This window comes from Apteryx rowi, unplaced genomic scaffold (assembly GCF_003343035.1).
Source record: "Apteryx rowi isolate R43461 unplaced genomic scaffold, aptRow1 scaffold_208, whole genome shotgun sequence".
Lineage (NCBI taxonomy): Eukaryota > Metazoa > Chordata > Aves > Apterygiformes > Apterygidae > Apteryx > Apteryx rowi.
Window position 1 is genome coordinate 1323653 of NW_020448397.1, and position 20606 is coordinate 1344258.

Sequence of the window (20606 nt, forward strand, 5' to 3'; positions counted from 1 at the left end):
ATTTAATGATTTTTTGTGACTCAATTAACTATGAAATAATTTGAATAAACTGTCACTGCTGTCCTCTTTGTAGCTCCATCTGAAGTGGTTTTTTCATTTGATGTTGGAAATGGACCTAGTGAAGTTATAGTGCAATCACTCACTTCCTTAAATGACAACCAGTGGCATTATGTGAAGGCTGAACGAAACATCAAAGAGGCATCCTTACAAGTAGATCAGCTTCCTCAAAAGTCTCAAGCTGCTCCACCTAATGGACATATTCGYTTGCAACTCAACAGCCAGCTTTTTGTAGGTAGGCACTTATTTCACAGATTTTTTATGAAAACTTTTTTTTTTTTTAAGTAACTGAGCCAGTAGTTATTACTAGATAAGCTTTCAATTACACTATCCTTTTTTTGAGATTTGTTTGAAGAACAACTAAAGGATCTACTCCTCTGGTCTTTATTAATACATTTAATAAAATGTTCAGATTGTGTTTACTTAATATTGGAAATGAGAAAAAGGGACTGTTATTTGCTTTCACAGAACCATGAGTAATCCAGTTCTACAGTCTGTTCTAACTAAACTATGAAAAATTCAAATGAGGAAGTTTACCTGAGCAATCCTGGCTTTGTACTTTAGCATATGTGACATTAATGTATTTACATAAGCTACTGGAAAAGGAGAAATAGTATAACCAAAAATTAATGCTTATTTAAAATAGTGGATAGGTGTTATGTATATGATAGTGTTCTCACTGTAATATTGGCATAGTATTTATTCATGTTTCTGGTGCACTCATAYAGCATACACTCTAAGGGCATATAAAGACTGCCTTACCTTTAACCATGCCAATAATATAGTTAGATCTAGTCTGAGACATGCTGTACTAAATGAACTTATTTTTCATTTGCTGGGCGCTGGGGACGAGGGCAGTTAAGGGTAAGAGTGTTATGAAATTGTAGCTAAAGAAGCTGTGTGTCCTTAAGAAAAATTTAAATGGAGAGGGAACCCTAGTACACTCAGACTGGAATTTTGAACTATGTCTCAAAAAAGCATCAAGAGAAGGAGATGAAACCAAATTTTGGAAAATTTTGCATTTTTGTTATGGAGGAGGATTCTGTAACAAAGAAGATATCCAAGATATGAGCTATAGTGGAGTTAGGAAAAGTCCTAAAGTTAGTTTATATTCACAGTAACGGACTAGTATATTTAATGGAGGGAACAGGAGATTTCTGTTTAATATCCTTCAATAAGTTATACGGTTATCCTTTTATTTGTCTTACCATATAACTACTGTTATGTGAACAGCTAAAACTACATCGGTTTGAATATGCAAGGTCTGGTCTTTAAACCACCTCTAAGAAACAGTCTAATTCTGCAGATTTTCTCAGGTATTTTGGCACTTAGAATTTAGGAAAAGATTTACGGCAATATAAAGTTACTTGCTACAGTGAGCTAATCTCTAGCTTTACTAGCTCTTTTCCCAGAAGATCTAAAACTGTACTAAGCTGTATTCATGACTTCACTTTCCAGTAATCTTTTTCTGAAGTATAACAGTTTGCAATGCCAGTGAACTTATATACATTCATCTCCCATATGGAGAGGTGGCAATTTAAAAATTGGTTTGACTTTCATCTGCAAGCAAGCCGTCTAACTTGTTTTCTTCAGATATTGTTCAAGTTGAATAATTTGTATTAGAAGAGTGTTTCTGTTGTTTTGCTTCTGGTGGTTTTTTCCTTTTTAAAAATTTCTTAAAATGCTGGGATTAAAATGAAATATCACAGTATCCCACTGCATACCTTGAAATTCTTCAAAGGTTTGTACAATTACTTTGAAATAATTTGGAGCAGAACTGATAAAAGTGATATTTGTTTAATTTTATTATGTAAAAATAGCATATTTGAAGTTTGACATAACAAATGACGGTGATTATTTGACCCATTTGTGCCAATGTATTTCTTGAATATAATTTGTAAAGGTTTATTACTTCTTCAGCAGTTTTCTTTTGAGTAATCTCTTTGTTTCTGCAATTGTATTACTGTTTTGTGGATCAGTGTGGATTTCGAGTTTATTTTGCTTATGAGTTAAACCAGTCTGTTGTCATATATATATATATATATAAAAAACTTTTTAATAACTGCCAACTATTTATAAGATATATTTTAATTTTCAACTCTTTAGTCAAATCTAATTTTCTTCAGTGGAGAGAGTCATCAGACTTACTGTTTGACTACTTCTACTTACAGTCGACTGGTCATTCATTACTCTGTGCTCAGACTTGTCTGCTCAAGCTAGTGAAAGTGTCTAAGGAACATGAAACGTATAGAGTGTCATAGCGTTACATAGCATTAGCAGAGACACATTTTATTTAAATATCATCTTGTTTGCCTAGTAACTGCCATAGTTACCTATCAGTCACTTACTAACTTACTAGAACTGTGATTTCTTCAGGCTAACACACTCTTGATTTCCTTGCTAAATGTAAATACTCTGGTTTTCCAAAAACTATCAATAAAAGCCTAAAGCTGCCAACAAAATGCTAATTTTAGCAGAGGCAACATAAAGAAAACTTTCTCATTGTTTTGTGGTTTTGTGCTATTTTATCTGTGAAAAACTTAACAGCTACATCAAGGTACCAAGTACCAATAAAATTGGTACTCTAGTATGTGTAAATGTAATATGCTAATAAACAAATCTATGCCCCACAGACCTTATGGTGTTTAGAAGATTAATATAGAGAAGTTAGAACACACATACATTAAAAAATCTGGAAAAGAACAGTTTGTCCTCTTTCTTTTTACCTCATATGTTGTGGTCCCTAGAACTGCAACTTTCACAAGGTTTAAGATATTAAGGCAGTAAAGCATTATCATTCCCATTTTGTAACGAGAAGCTGAGGAACAGAGAAATTAAGGCTAGGTCTGTCTTGCAAGGTATACACTGCAGGCTGAAGAGCACATTTCAGCACACCAGTTCAGTAAACTATCCGCCTTTCTTTTGCCGAATCTGAATATTACTTTGTCAAGGTAGAGGAAAGACTGGGATATCTTCTGGAAGGAATTGGCTGAAGTGGCCACACTGCATCATATGGGCCCAGACCTTCCTATTTCGTAGATGAGAGCTTGGCTCTCGGAGATGAGCATGCTAAAGCTCTTCCTCCTTTAAAGGTGTTTCAAGTTCAGCAACAATTCCTGTAGATCACGTACTAGCATTTGAACAAGATGGGCAAACTCAGACTAGCAGGCAGAGCCAAATCTTCTCCTAGGTGACAACGTACAAACATATACTAAATAACTTTCCCAAAATCGTTGAGGAGGTAGAACCATCTAGGATCTCATGTTAATGTCCCAACCATGGGAACTCCCTTGCACAGTCAGAGTTCATCTGTCCTTCTTCTCCCTCTCCCTCTCCTCTTCCTCTCCTCTTTCTAAAAAAACCCCTAATTTCTGGATGTGATTCCTTCATGAATTAACAGAACTACACATCATTGCTTGGTATCTTTACTGTGCAAAATACTTGTTTTCCATTAAAAGTTTCAAGAGTTCACTGTAATTACTTGACAAATAAGTAATCAGATATGCTTTTAGAGCTATTTATAAATATTTTCACATGTTTAGGCATGTATCTTAGAAACTCATAATGGACTGTAAAACATAAAGAGTTTTTTACACATCAATTCTTTTCAGTTTTTAAAAGTTCATATGAATCTATTTCAGGTGGGACAGCATCCAGGCAGAAAGGATTTTTGGGATGCATTCGTTCTTTACACTTAAATGGAATAGCCCTTGACCTGGAAGAGAGAGCGAAGATAACGCCAGGAGTTGAACCAGGCTGTCCCGGACATTGTAGCAGCTATGGTAACCTGTGTCACAACGGAGGAAAATGTAAAGAGAAATACAGTGGATTCTCTTGTGACTGCACTTTCTCTGCTTACGCTGGGCCATTCTGTAAGAAAGGCAAGCATGTCTTTTAGTTTTATAAATTATTAAGAATAGAACCATACAGTCTAGAACAAGATCTTTACTACCTTTTAAAGATATGCCTAAATACTTGCAAAATATTTATGAGTGAGTTTAACTTAGTGTAGAGAAACATTTAGCTGAATTTCTTCAGTAACTGTTGCTACCTTTAACACCGACATGAATCTTCCAGAGAGGTACACTCAAGACATACCATTTAAAGCAGACACCACACTCTCCAAGAGGAACAGCATCTTTTCTGTAATGTTGTGCAATGGTTCTGAAACTTTTATATTATACTACGATTATCAATACTTTCAGATTTCTCTTTCAAGTCTTAATTTCAAAACTAGGACTAAACTTGGAAAACAAACCAAGAAGCAGAAAATCCCCAAAGTGTTTTTTACTCTAAGAGATAAGTGAGATCATGGGAAATAGGACTGAGCTCATCCTACCAGTTATTTTAAAAGAACTCTTTGCTATGGTGTTTTATTGGTGAGTGATCACAAGTCACTGAGTTTGACTTTAAGATTGGAAATTCATCTAGAACTTTTAGTATTTGCAAATAATTATTGTCTGCTAAAAACAGCTTGCTACCTTCATGTATTAAATGCATTCTGTGAAGTACTGAGCAGCTTAAATGCCGTAACTCCTTGTTCCTGTAAATCAGTGAGCAAGGCATTGATCCAGCCATTGAAAAACCCCAGCTGCCACCACAAGGATATAGGACTCATGTGAAGTCCCTCCTTATCTATTACTGTGGAGCTAATGCCACTCACTGAGAAATGGAACTTTCCTCCTCCCCAACAAACAGCAAAAGAGACCTGATGGTCATACATGCTGTTTATTATTCTGGAGTGCCTGAGCGGGCTCTGTAGCTGAAAGTGAGGGGTCACCTATACTAATAACTTTCAGTCACTCTCTATCAATATACTGAGTCAGATTACAATAATTTCCCAAAGGTTTTGTAAGTGTGGAGGCTGTGTGCAAAAACAATATAGTCCAAGACAGTGACTTTTAGCAGAAAACCTTTGTGAGGAGACACAGACATAGAGACCCTCTATGAGTGACTCTTCTGTGAGAAGACCATAACCTGGTTTGTATTCCCCCTTTCCTTTCTCCCATCTGACCTGTCTCTATCCCATCACCCAGTGTTTCAGGCATGGCCAAGGTTAGTCAGTATATTCGTGCTTATACCTTGTACCCATTTCTCTGCAGGAACACTATACCAAGGYGAGAGGACATATGCACTTGAGGATATGGATAAACAGAAAAAAAACAGAAGGCACATTCAAAACCAGACTAAAAGAAACACATCTTCATTCAACAGATAGATAATCTGCTTATTTAGCTGGCCTTTTGGTCCAGGATGAGACTTATTATTCTCTACAGTCCTGAATAGTAGTGCCATTAATATTTCTTTTTCAGCTTTACCACTATAGCTAAGAATACTTTTTATTCTTTCTGTGGTGGAAAAAGAAAAAAGCCTTACTGTTGTTTTGCATGGTATTTAAAACTGAATTACCTGTTGTTTCAGAGATCTCTGCCTCTTTTGGGACTGGCACTTCTGTGACATACAATTTTCAAGAATACTACCCCTTAGCTAAAAATTCCAGTTCTCACGCTTCTTCTTTCTATGCTGACATGACACTGAACAGGGAGGCAATTACATTTACCTTCCGAACAACACGGACGCCAAGCTTGCTGCTTTATGTCAGCTCCTTCTACAAGGAATATCTCTCGGTCATTCTCACCAAAAACGGTGAGTGTTCAGCTAGACTGTCTAGAAACACTAATGAACCTCACAGCTGCCAGCCCAGATTCATTGTTTCCCAGACCTGAACCACAAACGAAGCATTGTCCTGTTGCTGCTTTAGATGGTGGATTTATTTTTCAGCTGTACCAAGCAATGCTTTCCACCTGAAAATTGCTGCAGCCGTACTCTATTATTCCCTCCTACCATCATTCAAATTTTTACTTTTTTTTTTAAATCCTGTCAGCAAAAATGATTATTTCTGGAAATCCTTTAGAAATGCAGTAGAATATTTCAGATTACCTTTTTTGCAAGTTTCAAAATTGAGACTCAAAATATGTCTGCTGTGTCCATTACACATACAAAGTATAAAGTGCCAAATATTTATGATAAAAAATGAAATGAAGTACTTTTTGAAACTGTATTGTCCATTTTCCAAATTAGTCACAGGCCATTTTGCTCAGCTATTGCTGTAGCCTAATTGTATTCCTGGTGAAAATACACATAACGTAATTGGTGTGAGATGACCTGTGTCCATTTTAGCTGAGCACGAAATTTTGTTCAGTCTTTGTTTTCCATTCTTTCCTCTTGTCTTCTAATTTCTGAATGCATGTTTTCCTTGTCTTACATCTGGCTAAAATCTTCATTTTTTAAATTAAAGTGAAATTAGACTAAGTCAAATCCTTGGGTTTGTCCCAGAAGGTTTTAGCCAGTTCTGACCATTCCAGTCACACTTGTCATATGCTGAAAGGGACTGTGTATTTTCTGGGTATACATTTGGATGCAGAATAATACTGGGATGTCTTCCCCATCACGTGAGGTGGAACATGCTTTACTCATGACAGGCCCAGCTCTGCCTGTGTTTTCTTATAGTAATCTATGGGTCTTGCTTTCCACTAGAAAAGTAGAAAGTTGTCCATCTATGACTGATAGGAAGTCTCTGAGAAGTAAACCACTGTGCTTCTGCTCTGGTGTGGAATAGTCTGTACAAGGTCATATGTGCTATATGTGTAGGGGCAGTATACTAAGAGTTAACAGAGAGAAATAGAAAGTAAGATAGAAACTATTTGTCAACTGGTCAGAGAATTAAACGTCTGAAGAGTGTAAACATTATGCAAGAACAGTGCTATTAAGGTAAAAAGATGAGTTTTATATGATGTCAGATTGATATGAGCTACCAGACCAACTCTTTCTGAGCTGAATTTTAAAAATACATAAATAAATTGCTGCACATTTTTAGTCTTTAACTCATTATCCAGATTTGTCACAGTTTATGGTTATCTTTGTTATTACTTCCCGCTTCCAATATTTCTATTTATTTTCCTGTTGCATTCTTTCATTTCTCACTTATGTCAATTTCTATTAGTTAAGCTGATCCCTCAAATAAATCAGATATTTGTCTTGCTCTACAAATGCGCATGTGAAAGAGGAAGAATTATGTATTACCTACACCATCTGTTTTGTACATAGTTTATGATACCATTTTATCAATCCCTGCAGGAAGTTTGCAGATCAGGTATAAGCTAGATAGCCATCAAGATCCTGATGTCTTCAACATCAATTTCAAAAGCCTGGCTGATGGACAGCTGCAACATGTGAAGATTAACAGAGAGGAAGAAATACTCTTTGTAGAGGTGATTCAGTTAAACAAAAAAAGTGGATTGTCATCAAAGAGTACAAGATCCAAAGTAAAATGAAATAAAAAGTTACAATAAAACAAGTACCCCAAAATAAACTGTGTTTTAATAGCTCAGGTAAATAAAGTGAAGCATAGAAGACTCATGCTGAGCCTCAGTGTAAGTCTCAATTAGACAATCTCTTTGATGTCTATCTTTTCTATTAAAAAGTCAGTTTTCTATTATAAAGGTCAGTTCCTCCTCATCATTCTATATGAGAATACAATTAATTTTTTTATGGCTAAACCTTCATAATTTGTAAAATGAGGATGACTTCTTGTTTGGGGTCTTGTGTTTTGTTTTTTTTCCTTCAAACAAAGTATCAAACAACAATTCAGACACTTTACCACTTAGGTTATAATTTAAGCTTGCTTGTCTAATTCTCACAGGTCTCTTTTACATTAAAGGAATATGAACATTAAGGAAAAAATATCAAGAAAAAGTGGATTTGGGTTTTCCATTATTTTTGATGAAATTGGATGATAAGATAGAAATATTTAATATGCTACCTCTAGATACTAATTTATAAAAAGCTTTAACTTTAAGTTAAATGCTAAAAAACATGAATGTTAGAAATTAGTGCTTTGGGGCAAGATCTGAATTTGCATAAGTATGCGCTGGTATAAGGCTTGAAGGCAAATTGTTCTAGAGGAACTATGGGGGCAGAGCATTTACAGTATAGTATTTAATCTTTAATTATGTAGTGTTTATTATTACTATTATGTAATGTTGAATGCCTTTTTTTTAATGAGAAGAGCCTTTTTTGTGTTTTCAGAGGTTTAGCAGTTTTATTCATCCTATAGATAACTAAGAAGGAACCATACAAATCAATAAGATAAATAATGGTTTTACTAAGTGGGATGCCTAGGAAGTTTCACAGTCATAATCAGTGATCTGAGGAAGCTGGTCATCAATTTGTTGATTAGTTTTTATGGTACAATTAACAAAGGTTTCCCTCAGCTCTTTCTATTTTTAACCTTCATCTTCTCTCTTTTCTACAAGCTCAAGCTTTCACTAATATCTTTTCCACTATTCTACATTTTTTCACTGAACCATTCTGCAGGTTAACCAGAATGAAAGAATGAAATTTATTCTGTCTTCAGGCACAGAATTCAATGCAATCAAGTCCCTCACACTTGGCAAAATTTTAGGTAAGTTGAATGTCACATGAATTTCAAAATATCATCATGGCACATAAAAAGTAATAACCCTAATCTCACTGAGACATGCATTGTCTTGGATTTAATTAGACACTGATTGAGAATTAGGGTAGAAACTTCAGTCCTGTCAAAGTGCAAATATAATCATGTGAAGTGCTTCCTGAAAAATGAGCAAGTGGGTTCCATCAAAAATAATTTCACATTTATCTCTCTCATTTTGCAATCAAGCATTAGGAAACACAACATTTTTCTTACTCTCAATAAAAATTAAATCACTATCAAATCATACACAAAGACCACAGAGTGGTATTAATCAGGTACCATATCTGAGAAACTTTCTGTGATTAGATTTTGGAGGAAACAGTTAGGGTTAAAGTAGTGTAAGAAAAAAACGTGTTGGAGTTACATTTTTAAAACAAATTAAGCTATGGCAAAATATTTTGTCTAGTGACAAAAGTCTAGTTGATTTATCACAAGCTGCCTGTCTGTAATGATCAAAGTCTAATTTACCTATCTGCAACTGCCATTCTTTCAATTATGTTAAAATAAAATAGGCTGAACTAGAATTCTCAAGATCTTTTTATTTTCATATTTGTCATATTGGGAAACCTCAGTGATAGAGTAAGGTGTGGTGCTGGTGAAAACTTGCAGGAAATTTTATTTCTCCTTCCTGTAAAGTGATTTAAAATTTGTGTTGTTACATTTCAGTATCAAGTAAAGGTTCTTTTGCATGTTCTTGCTCTAATAGCAGTTTTTGTTGCAACAGTGTGAAAACAGAGCTGTAAAGCCTGGCATAGTCTGTGGTGCACACTGACTAATGCTGCACTGACCTTTTCACTGTTTTGCAGTTAAGGCTGATTATTTTCATCCCTCCATGTTTAGTCTTAAGGGAAGTATAGAATAAATGGGTCTGCCAAAATACTGGTTACTGGAAAAGATCATACATAGGTTTACAGAACTTAAAGGTTTAGGATTTTATATGACATACTGGTTGTTATCATCACTGTCAGCAACTCTGTTTATTTTTAATATAGAAAATATTTTTAACAAAAATTATGGCACCTTTTTCCAAAACAAGACTGGAAAATGACCTGCCTCCCTTGATCTCTCTTTGGTGCTTGACCATTTAGCCAGTGAACTGCCTGCAGGAGAGTGATGGTTTCTCATTCTTTTAAAATCCCTTTAAGTAAGCTAAAGTGTTAACAAAGGCTTTTTGTAGGAATAAATTCAGAAAACATAGAAGAAATTGAGTTTTCCTCTCAAATTGGTATAGATGTTGTATTATTTTATCTTACTTCCTTATGCTTATGGGAAATATTTACATGTTTTATACAATACCTAGCCTAAAAGAGAAGTTCTAAAAAGTGTTTCTGAACATTCAGTTTTATATGGTTTAGTTTAGAGGAATTTTACTACTATGTACCTGAGGTGTGCCTCCAGGATCTATATATCTACCACTTGTGGTATAGTACCTTTGGGAATACTATAACAGCTTTGGAAAATCAATGTTTCTGCCATTGTAACAGACTCAGAAATACTGTCCTGAGTATGAAAGTAGAAAACTGCTGTTTTTCCATAAAATCTCCTGTTGACGAGTAAAGCATTATCTAAAAATGTCCTTCAGGCCACTGGATTAGAGGCAATAAATCTGGGGCTGCGTCTGTCTGACCTGTACCACATTCAAATCATACAAAAGCTGCACAAAAGGTGCATGCAGATCGTCTTCGCCTCTGTTCTGAGTAAAACGAGAGTTTAATTCTCTCTGTCTCACATATGTGTGCACATGTGCACACACATCAGTTCCCAAAGCAGCCTCTCCTACATGTAATCTTGGCTGGAAAAAAGGGTTTCATAATACTTTCAGGCTCACAGAATATTCATAGTTTCCAAACAGATGCATAATTAAGATGACATCTGACATATCATTGTTTTGAAAAGCAGATATGTAGACAAAGTATTTGTGAGAGATCTGAATGTGACATTTCAGGTGTAAATAATTTAATGGCTCATACAACAGGTGGCTGTGTTTTTCAGTTCTAAGACTGATATCTAGAAGACATGAAAGGATTGTTTTGAACATATAATAAAATGTATTCAATGATTTTTTTTTTATATTTCCAGTAACAGAGTACTGATGGGAATTACCTTAAAATGAATTAAATAATAAAATTTAAAGATCACATTTATAAGGTTTTTTAAAAATCCTAATTTTCACATAGTTGTGATTTTTTGGAAGAAAACTAGTCTATTTGATCTGTTTTCTGACTGGAAAAGTAATTAAAGACTTCTAACACAAACAAATGTATATTAATTTTGAAAACTAGAAATTGCTTTTATAGAACACAAAGTCCAGCAAAGAACTAGTATGTAGATATGCACAGAGAGAGAATGGAAAAGACGATCATAATTTTAAGCATATGTATAAAGCAGTATTAGCTGAAATATAAACCTTTAGATGAAAATTGTTGAAAATGTGTTTAAAAATAAATCAATAATAAAATTGAAACAAGCATTGATAATATTTTGGAATGTATTATTCTATCCCAATCACACTCACATAAGGGCAATATCACAATGAACAATACAGAAGTAACGGATTTGACTTCTTTGTTATGAAATTTCTTATCAAAGCTTACATAATTTTACTTAAAAATATATTTGATCCAATATAATGAAATGTACATTTTCAGGAAAATAGCAGTCTCTTTTGATCAGTAATTTAAATTAAAGACCAATGTTGTCTCTGCCAAAAAACCCCACATTGTTATAAAAGTCCAGAGATGGTCATTTCTTTGGTTATATGATTGCTTTGCATCATCAGAGTAGTGTGAGGCATGGAGTTACAAAGACCTTGGGGGCATTCAGCTCAATTTGACTCTGTCCTGAGGAAAAAATATGCTGTACTGGTCTCCCTTTTAAAGGGGGATGTTGCTGAAGAGCTGCTGTTTCTTTTATAGATGTGACTACTCTGGGTCTGATTCTCGTGAAGTCCTGCAGTCTAGAAATGGGAGGGGATCCTGTGAAGAGAGTAGAAACAAGATGTTTAAACAAAGGAAGAAGTACCAAAATAGGAAACCATTATTTACTTCTCATACTTTGAAATGTTGGTCAGTCAAAAACTGACAAGTTGTCATAAAGCTATGGATTTTCTAAGAGTCATCTTCAGTTGAAGAGGTGCTCGGTCTGAACTCTTCTGCAGTTATATATAGGCCAAGTTTTTGTTAAAAGCAAATCTGAGAGTCAGTTACTTAACTAATTTTGAATTCCCAGAAAAAAATATCAGTGGTCTCTCTCATTTCCCCAAACCTAAGTTTTCCAGGTTAAAGACCCTTGAATTTCGCTTTATGTAACATGGTGACAAAATAGGCCGGGAGCTAAAGGATGTTGGGACTCAGCTAAATACATGAAGGACAAATTGTGAAGGAAAGGAGAAGAAAGCACATTCAGCCACCCAGTTTGCAGGATGAAAGCCAAAAGGGCTTCTTACAGTTTTTCCCCTTCAAAGGTACTCCCTCTCAAAGCACCCCACACTGCAGGAAGGTTAGAGAAGCCTCTCTTCTTATGGTAACCTGCTGATAAAGTAATTTACTTCAGCTGAGTAAAGACGTATTTGGCCACGACAAAGCAACCTAGCCAGGCCAGCAGGAGAGCGGACAGCCCTGGGAGATGTTCTTCTTAGGGGACAGCAGTTAATCTTTCCCTGCCAACTAAGATAAGGATATGTTTTCAGCAAGCTTTACTTGGATCTGATTTATATGCAGAGTTTAGCAACTTAAGAGAGTGCATGATTTTAAGCCAATTTAGTTAAACCAAGGCATGACCCTGAGTATGGACACCTCAAGCAATGTAAAAGTGGTTATTTTAATAATAAATAAAAAGAAAGTTTCACTAGACTGTTAAACAAAAGGTCTAAGTTAAACCAATAAAATAATTTTAAACTGATCTCTTCAAGGATATTTTGTACCCACATTTAAAATGTGATTTCTGTGTATTAAAACTGTTCATATCTATTTATAGTCAATTTGTCCTTTTTCGTATCAGTTTACTTGTCTCTGCAATACATACAAGACTATTTAACTTACTTATGGGAATATTGTTGAGGATAATTAATAACTGTACAGCTTGCTTAAGAAAGAAGAAGTAATTATTAGTTTTTATTGATAAAGGAGTGATGGAATTGCAAAACTCTCACTGTGCTCCACTGATATGTAAAATATATGATAATTCAAATTGTTAATTTAAAATCAGCCTTTTAAAACAATAATGTCTGGGTACTCCTACACAAGTGCCGAAGTGAAGCACATGCTAATTAACAGTTGCTTTGAAAAGTCCCATTTCCCTTAGAGCAATTTTTTGTTACTATTTGGGAATTCAAATAGTAAGAAGAGAGCAAAATTTAGTCTTTTAAAGGTGGATTAGAAAAGCTTTTAATATATGCTTTTGGTGTAAAATATGCATTTTCTACACAGCTGCTTTAATTTAATGTACACATAAATGTAGTCCAGCAAATTCATGAGAGGGATATTTTAAAACCTGTTTTTTTTTTTCATCAGACTTTTAATTTAGTCAACCAAACTTGTCTAGGCATACTTCCAATAAAGAAGCTTTTCAGGGCAATCATTTGGGGAAACAGAATGTTTCCACAGTCTTAAAATCTTGGATGAAATGCCAGTATTTAAAAATCAATATTCAGAGATTTAGCCAAGATACTTTAATTTGATGAAATAATTCTGTTTGCAAATATTTGCCTTCTAATGTTTAAAATAAAACATTAAAAAATGAAACATTAAAATATTTTTTTTTCTAGTCACTCTCAGCAATGTGGCAAATGACAGCTCCAGAAATAACACCTACTTGTAACTCCTGACTGCTGGATTTTTAAAAGTCTCAGTGGCAAATCTCTCTCTTTTTTTTTTTTTTGGTATTTCCTGTTAGTTAAATTGCTTTCTTTACTGGCCTTTTTTTCAGTAGTAAACTAACTGGTAACAAGTTAATGAAAAGGGCCCTGAACTGGTTTGGAATATTTTTAAAGGATATACTTCTGCACACAAAAGTCCACAGTTCAGAAAACTGATTATTTAATGAGGTATTTTTAGCAGATTTTCCTCAAATCAGCTACTTTCTAATTAAAACCACCAGCAACAACATACCAAAACATGTAAACTTTCTGATCCACATGTGGATTTTTTTTTTTTGGCCAAAACACTTTATCTCCTCCTGATGTCTCCTGAACAGTTTGATCTAAACCTAAACTTCAGTAAAATAATCTTGCATTTCTTCATGTTCTAAAAAAGTTACAGTGTGTAGGGGCACTGCATTTACCTGGTCACACAATTACTGCAGAAACAAAATCCAAATGTGATTGAAGTCAGTGGGTGCGTCGATATAGTTACTCTTGACTGTAATAAACACTTCTAATGCAAAAAACATGGCCGTAATAAAATGTATGTACCAACACAGGACTGTTGTACAAATGCAGGATTTCATGACAGCCCATTCTGAGTACACCATTAGCATCTCCAGCTGACAATTGAACTGTGAATGTCAAATGTTCATTATTTTTTTTCTACTGGGTAGGTTAAAAAAAACACTTTTGCTGAGAGAAATGATAGGCAAGCTGGAAAAAGCTAAGCAAAGAAAGGATCTGAGATAAGATAAGATTCCACAAGAATTTGAAAAAAAATTGAAAGCTTGATTATCATCATCATAAAAGCAGAGAGGTCACACCTAAGTCTTTTGGTTGCACCATTCTTGTCTTGAAATGTTCTGTTAGGAGATGTCTGTCTGCAAGCTTTCAATGCTGCTTCGTAGAGGACCGATGGTTGAAGTAGAATTCAAAAGAGAGGGTTGGTTTTGTTTTTGTTTTCTGTTGTTGTTGTTGTTGTTGTTGTTGTTTTTGAATGAGGCAATGTTGGTGGGGTAATTTATTCTTTATTTTCTGAAAAATGTTGAGTACATTTCGCAAATAGACTGGTATGAAGATGCCCAAGGGTGCAAAATTGCACCTTAATACAAAGCACAGTGTCTGATAAGCAACATCTTTTTAATGTGTTATTTTCAGTCAGGAAAATTTGACATAAGTTTGTGTTCCCCAAAGTTTATCTCTTTTTCCGGTGGTATTACTTGGTCTAATATGAAGTTTAACTTTATCCCGATAGTCTTTTCTAATTAATGAGTCAACTGAACCCTAAGGATTATTAAGTATCTAGTTTTCTTTTGCATTATATGCATACAACATTTGCCAAATGTTTTGCATAGGAAACTAGAAGCTAACAGAAAATCCTTCACTCTTCAGATTTTCCATCTGCTGTATAGTTAGGAATATATTTCTTTCCACATGATTTTTGGGACAATTTTTTCTTGTTCTCTCAGACTAAAGTCTTTTTTACATGACATCCAGATAAAAGAAGCAGTTAAACATCCACTTTTTATGTAATCTATCAGTTTAGATGGGCACACATTTGGCTAACATCCATCTATCTAATAGTATACCGGCTTTGAATTAAGGAGCAAGCAGCTGAGGAAGATGTTTTCTTGTTACTTTGCGACATTCTACCGAAACATGTTAGCCCAGTTTTCACTATCAACCTCACTATAATGAAGATTGCATTGTATGTTGGTATTTAAAATTGTTATGGTAGCCATTGTAAAGATCTCAGGTTGATCTGTGTGTTCTAGGATAAGCTGAAGAGTAAATGAAAGAGACGACGTTCCTACTTACTTAAAACTTAAAAACTTACTCTCTTTAAGAGTCCACTTTGAGCAATTAGAACTCCCCCAGTTTTTGCTTAAATTAGAACTGTCAGAGTGAAGAAACTATTGCCAGACTAGTGTATTAGTGAGCATTAGGTGCTGAGTAAATAGTGAGCTCTGACAGGATACGTATACTTAGAAAGACAGCTCAAGAGAATAAGAGGGTTTGGAGTTTTTTTAGTGGAAAAACTAATAGTATCATGTTTAAAATGTACAGTCAATTGGAACAATATTCTTTTTTTTTTAATTTCACAGAAAAATATCATTATGTCTTTCCTGAATCTGAGGTCTTCAGAGACTGTTTGTTTTGACAAAGCTGATGATGGTGGGATGGAGTAGATATATGAATCTGTAGAAAGAATATGATCCAGTAATGTACATATTTATGAGAAGGAACCTAATAAAATATGTATTTTTCATGAACACATACTTCATCCTTATCTTTTTGCAGAATGAAAAAATGATTCATTTTAATGTAAATATTTTAGTTACATTTTAATCTTTTTGCTTTAGAACTTGCTATAGTAAGTTAAAAGCATTTCCCTCAGCAGACTGACAACTGGCATCCTTAAAGTATTGAATGTATCTGACTGTCTTTTAATTAAAGACAGACAAGAAAGGGATGCAGTGAATCTACATATGTTGTTGTACTCAAATATACTCAGAGGAACACAGGTTAATTATTCATTTATTCTTCTGTCACTTTATTTTGTACGTTTGCGGTATGATTAATTGTGTTCTGTTCCTTTTGATTAACAGAAAACAGCAATGTAGATGAGGAGACTGTGAAGGCAAACTCCCAGGGGTTTATTGGATGTCTCTCTTCAGTGCAGTTCAACCACATTGCTCCTTTGAAGGCTGCACTGCACCACAGCAGCTCAGCCCCCATCATTGTAAAGGGACGCTTCACTGAATCCAACTGTGGCACTTTAACTGGAGCTSACTCAACATCAAGTGAAACAACCCATTCATTTGCAGGTAGCATATGGTTCTCACTTGCTAATCTCTAAAGCAAAATCTAAGTAGAGGACTCATGAGCTGCATCACTACTGTCTTTTTTTTAACATGCGTTAACACCTGAGGGGTAATTTGAAAAATAATTCTCTTCTCTTTGTGCTTACTTCCCTTTATCTAGCCTTTGTCTTTTCCTCTGAGCATTTTCATTTTTCTCTACATCTCTATAAAGTGTGATCTACATCACTGATATTTGCACTCTTGTGGACCCCACGAGTGCCACTGTTCCATACTGTATGTGAGCTGTAACCATATGTGTTTATCTTGAGAACCCTCCTTCTATTTGTCTGTCATTTTCCTTTCTTTTTCTGCTGCAGATCATTCTGGACCAATAGATGAGGGAGAGCCCTTAGCTAATGCAATCAGAAGTGACTCTGCAATTATTGGAGGTAATAGGGACTATAACAACTCCACTGAAATCTTAGTTTTCTGATAACTGTGAGTCTTTCAGCGTTGACGTGAAGTCAGTGAGAGTTTTGTGTGCATAAGGAAAGAAAGCACAACAGTTTGATTTTATTGCAAGTGATATGTGTTGAAAGACAAAGATGAAAGTGTGTTTTAAAATGCAAGCAGTAACTCTCCGGTTTTCTTGTTACACAAAGTTATGCCGTCACAGTTTCTGTATATTGGAATACTCTGCTGAAGCACAAGATATTAAGAACAGGTTTTCAGCCTGCATAATGCTAGTTTCTATGACCTAACAACAAACTATTTGGATCTGTTGTGGCAAATAGCATATGTTTAAAGAACAACGTTTGCTCTCTGGCTATGCCAAAACATTACCTTTTGCTACATGGACAGGTTCAAAGTGAAGAATCTCTTGTTTAATATATCTCAGCAGTACAGCTCTTTCTTGGGAAGATGGGGGCTCACATTCTTTGAAAGAATCCTTTGACACTTTGAGGCATGTTTCATTTTAGTTATTATTTGGAAAACAATACATTCTTGGGCAGAGAACCACTTTCACTGATTTACTGTTTAAAGATAAAATACATGTTAAAATACACATAAGGCACATAAGGCACGTACTGTGATTGTGAAACAAGGGAATGACTGTTCTACTTAATCTAAAGACGAACCAGATCACTAGATATTTACTCAGATTTCACAGTCTAAAAAATGTCCTGTAAAAAAATCTATGGCCATTAACATAAAAGAAAGATGGCTGCTCATATTATAGAATGACAAACTGACAAATGCTGGGTTTTGCTTGAGAATGGATGGTCCGTTTTTATTTACAGCACTCTCTTTTGAGGACTTTTTTGGGTACTAAGTATTTTTATTTTGCTTGCAGTAGCCAATTGCAGTAGCCCAGGTTATGCAGAAGGTTGTTCCATCTTGCACAGCAGAACCACTGAATTACAACCATTTCTCAGACTGTTTATTATTTTTTCCTCCTTGTAGACAAATCTTGCTTCCTGCCCCTCTGTTTCACAAGCAGTTTCTGCTTCCTTTCTGTTTCTTTCCTCCCCAAATTCCTCTCCTCCCACACATCTAACTCATCAACTTGAATGGGGACTGAGATCATCCTGAGGATGGAAAGAGGATGAGGGGAGAAGGGCTGGAAGTTTGTAGCCTCATAAATATCTCTTGGGGAAGTATCTCTTTCCTCACTGCTCCTAATCTGTTGATCTGGGAGCAGCATACCCCTGGTAACATTTCAATAAATGTTAAATACTTGTCTTTAAGATTAAGTGCCCAATATACGTAGTCTCTTGTATGTCAGATATGTATCACATATAGTATCTCAGTAAACCCCTGTATAAAGTTATATTTATTTTGCTCCTTTCTTTTTTATCTGTCCAGCCAGAACAGTATAGTACAGGTGGCTGTAAAGATAATGATTTTACCCTATAGGCTGGGATTATTAAAGCTGCTAGAAAAGAAAGCTTGTTCACTACCCCCTGTGTAGGCACTGACTCTGCTTACTTAGGACCCTAGGTTCACGTAACTGTGCAGGGCACAACCATATCTAGGATGTCAGGCTGAGTGCCACAGTCTTGCAGGGAAGGGAGGGAGCCAAACCTATTTTATTTTACCTTGAATATGCAGTGAGCCTTGCTTTGCACCCATATCTTCTGTATTTTGTCTAGTGTCTATTCATTACAATGGGACAGTTACATAGACAGGAGCCTTAGTTCAAGCAGATTATGAAATCCTTTTAAATGAAAAGCAGTTAGGTGCAGTGGGGATCTTCTGCAAGGCAGGATAAATGTTAGAGGTTTTGTCCCATTTGACCTGAAGACAGGCAGCTATAAACTCTGGCCAATATTCACTGGAGTCCTTGTGATAAACTGTTGTATATTTTCCTTTATGAATACTCCTCATTAAAAGCATTATTTAGTCAGGACCACTTGTCCTATGGCCTGAACTGATTTGTGCAGAGTACTGGTTATGAATGGGATTAATTTTGTGTAAGCGTAAGCTTGGATTTGATTGTATACACAGACAGGACTGGTGCAGGTTCTGGTTCAGAACTGCAGATATATACTTTTCCCTGTGCATCTCTTCTGCTCCGCCTCTGCTCTCCAGATCCCTTGCTCAGAGCTAGAGCAGTGACACAAGAGTGGATGGGCAGGGGAAGGCTGACGAGGGGCTGTGTGTCGCCTCCCTCCTGATGGGCAGGTGGGGTGAGAGAGGTGAAGGGTGTGAGTGACTGGGAGAAGAGAAAGTACTTTGTCCTGTACCCGTGGGAATGGGGGAGAAGAGCAGAGCTGTAGTGGTGCCCTGTGTCAACCCATGTCATAGTCTGGTGGCAAAGTCCCTGAAGAGCAGTTTCTCAAGCCTGCAGTAGCTTGAGCTGTCAGACTGGCTGAGAGCTGGGGGTGATGGTGAAGGGGGAAAAGACAGCCCCCTAACCTGCCCTAAATCTCTACTGGACTTGTCTTCAAAAGTTTCAAAAAATTATGGTATTCTGTGGCAGCTTTTGGTATCCACCGTGTGCAAAATTGGAAATGTTTACCATGTAGCTGGTGCTGCAGCACTATTTCTGGTGCAAAAGCAGCTATGGCTTCCTATTTCTTGTGCTCCCTGGCACCTCACTTCACTATGCAATAGAGTCATTCCTTCTTTGTCCTACTCCCCAGCCCATGCTTTCTTATTCGCATATCCTGTTTTGTGACTTGTCTCTCTTTCCTCCTCCTAGGTGTGATAGCAGTCGTGATATTCATCGTACTTTGCATCACTGCCATAGCCATACGCATTTATAAAAAGAAAAGCATATATTCAAAAAATGAGGCAAAAGGATCTGAAAATGAAGACGGCGCTGAGTCTGCGCTGAAAAGTGAGCTCAGCATGCAAAACACAGCCAATGAAAATCAAAAGGAATACTTCTTCTGATTGGCATTTGTGATTTAATTTAATATAATAATGTGACAGTCTGACTTTCTTGCCAAGCCAGGGGCCCTCAATGGACAGAAAAAGCTCTTGCACTCTGCAGTGAATGCAATGGATTTGAGACCTATTATACTGCATATGCTCAGTCTCAGTGTTTGCTATAGGAGGCCTCTTTAAATTACATGCATTCCTTAGCTATTATACTGTAAATGCATTTTATGTAACAGTGAATTAGATATTGTAACCAATTTCATTGTTGGTAGTTTCCGACTGTTCTGATGTGACCTTCTACAATTGAAGTTTAACGTACATACTGAATATGGTTTTCAAACGGGAAAATTGTTATGAGGCTATTCCCATCCTTCTCTTTAAAATTTGATTCTGGAATTTTGTTCAAGGTGAAAGATGGATTTCTAATAGTTTATGTTACTAAAGAAATTCTGCTGTGTTGCTTTATAGTGATCTCTTTTACTTCCTGAAACTGAAAATGCCTTTTGAACGGCTGTTGGCTGGTGTCAGCATCTGCTTGTGAGCCATGAAGTCAGGTGTCCAAAAAAACTGTATTTTTTTCCCCTGGGATATGCCCAATGTCCTTATTATCTCTTTTCTTTGGCAAGTCTAGCAGGGCTCACAAATGAAAGGTGTACAGTGTGTTGATATGCTGTGAAGTCTCTTTTGTAATAGGTTTTCGTTCATGGTTAAGTGGTGGCCTCAAGTCAGACCTGTACATAGTCTAAGCATTTTAAATAAAATTAGCACCACAGAAGCAAGCATTTCAATTGGAAAGATGAAGTAAAATATTAATAATAGTAAATTATCAAGAGCAACAGCACCAAAAGATAATCAAAGTTATTTTTCCTAGTAAATTTTGAGAATTAGAAATTACTTCCTCTGTGAAGCAGTAATGCTTCCTTTGTACACAATCCGGGATGCATTCTCTGAAAACATTGCATCTCTAATCTGCTCCAGACCT

General features: G+C 35.8%; 1 protein-coding gene across 1 annotated transcript in view; it reads left to right on the top strand.

Annotated features, from left to right (window-relative positions):
* The window catches only part of LOC112965249 (contactin-associated protein-like 4), a 233587-nt gene extending 213516 nt beyond the window's left edge, over positions 1 to 20071 (top strand). Inside the window, exons 17-24 of the mRNA XM_026064067.1 lie at positions 74 to 292; positions 3699 to 3938; positions 5479 to 5703; positions 7195 to 7328; positions 8434 to 8521; positions 16043 to 16261; positions 16615 to 16686; positions 19443 to 20071. Of these exons, the coding sequence (XP_025919852.1) occupies positions 74 to 292; positions 3699 to 3938; positions 5479 to 5703; positions 7195 to 7328; positions 8434 to 8521; positions 16043 to 16261; positions 16615 to 16686; positions 19443 to 19636 (1391 nt within the window). The 3' untranslated portion in view covers positions 19637 to 20071. The remainder of the gene's footprint in view (positions 1 to 73; positions 293 to 3698; positions 3939 to 5478; positions 5704 to 7194; positions 7329 to 8433; positions 8522 to 16042; positions 16262 to 16614; positions 16687 to 19442) is intronic.
* The last annotated feature ends 535 nt before the right edge of the window (positions 20072 to 20606 follow it).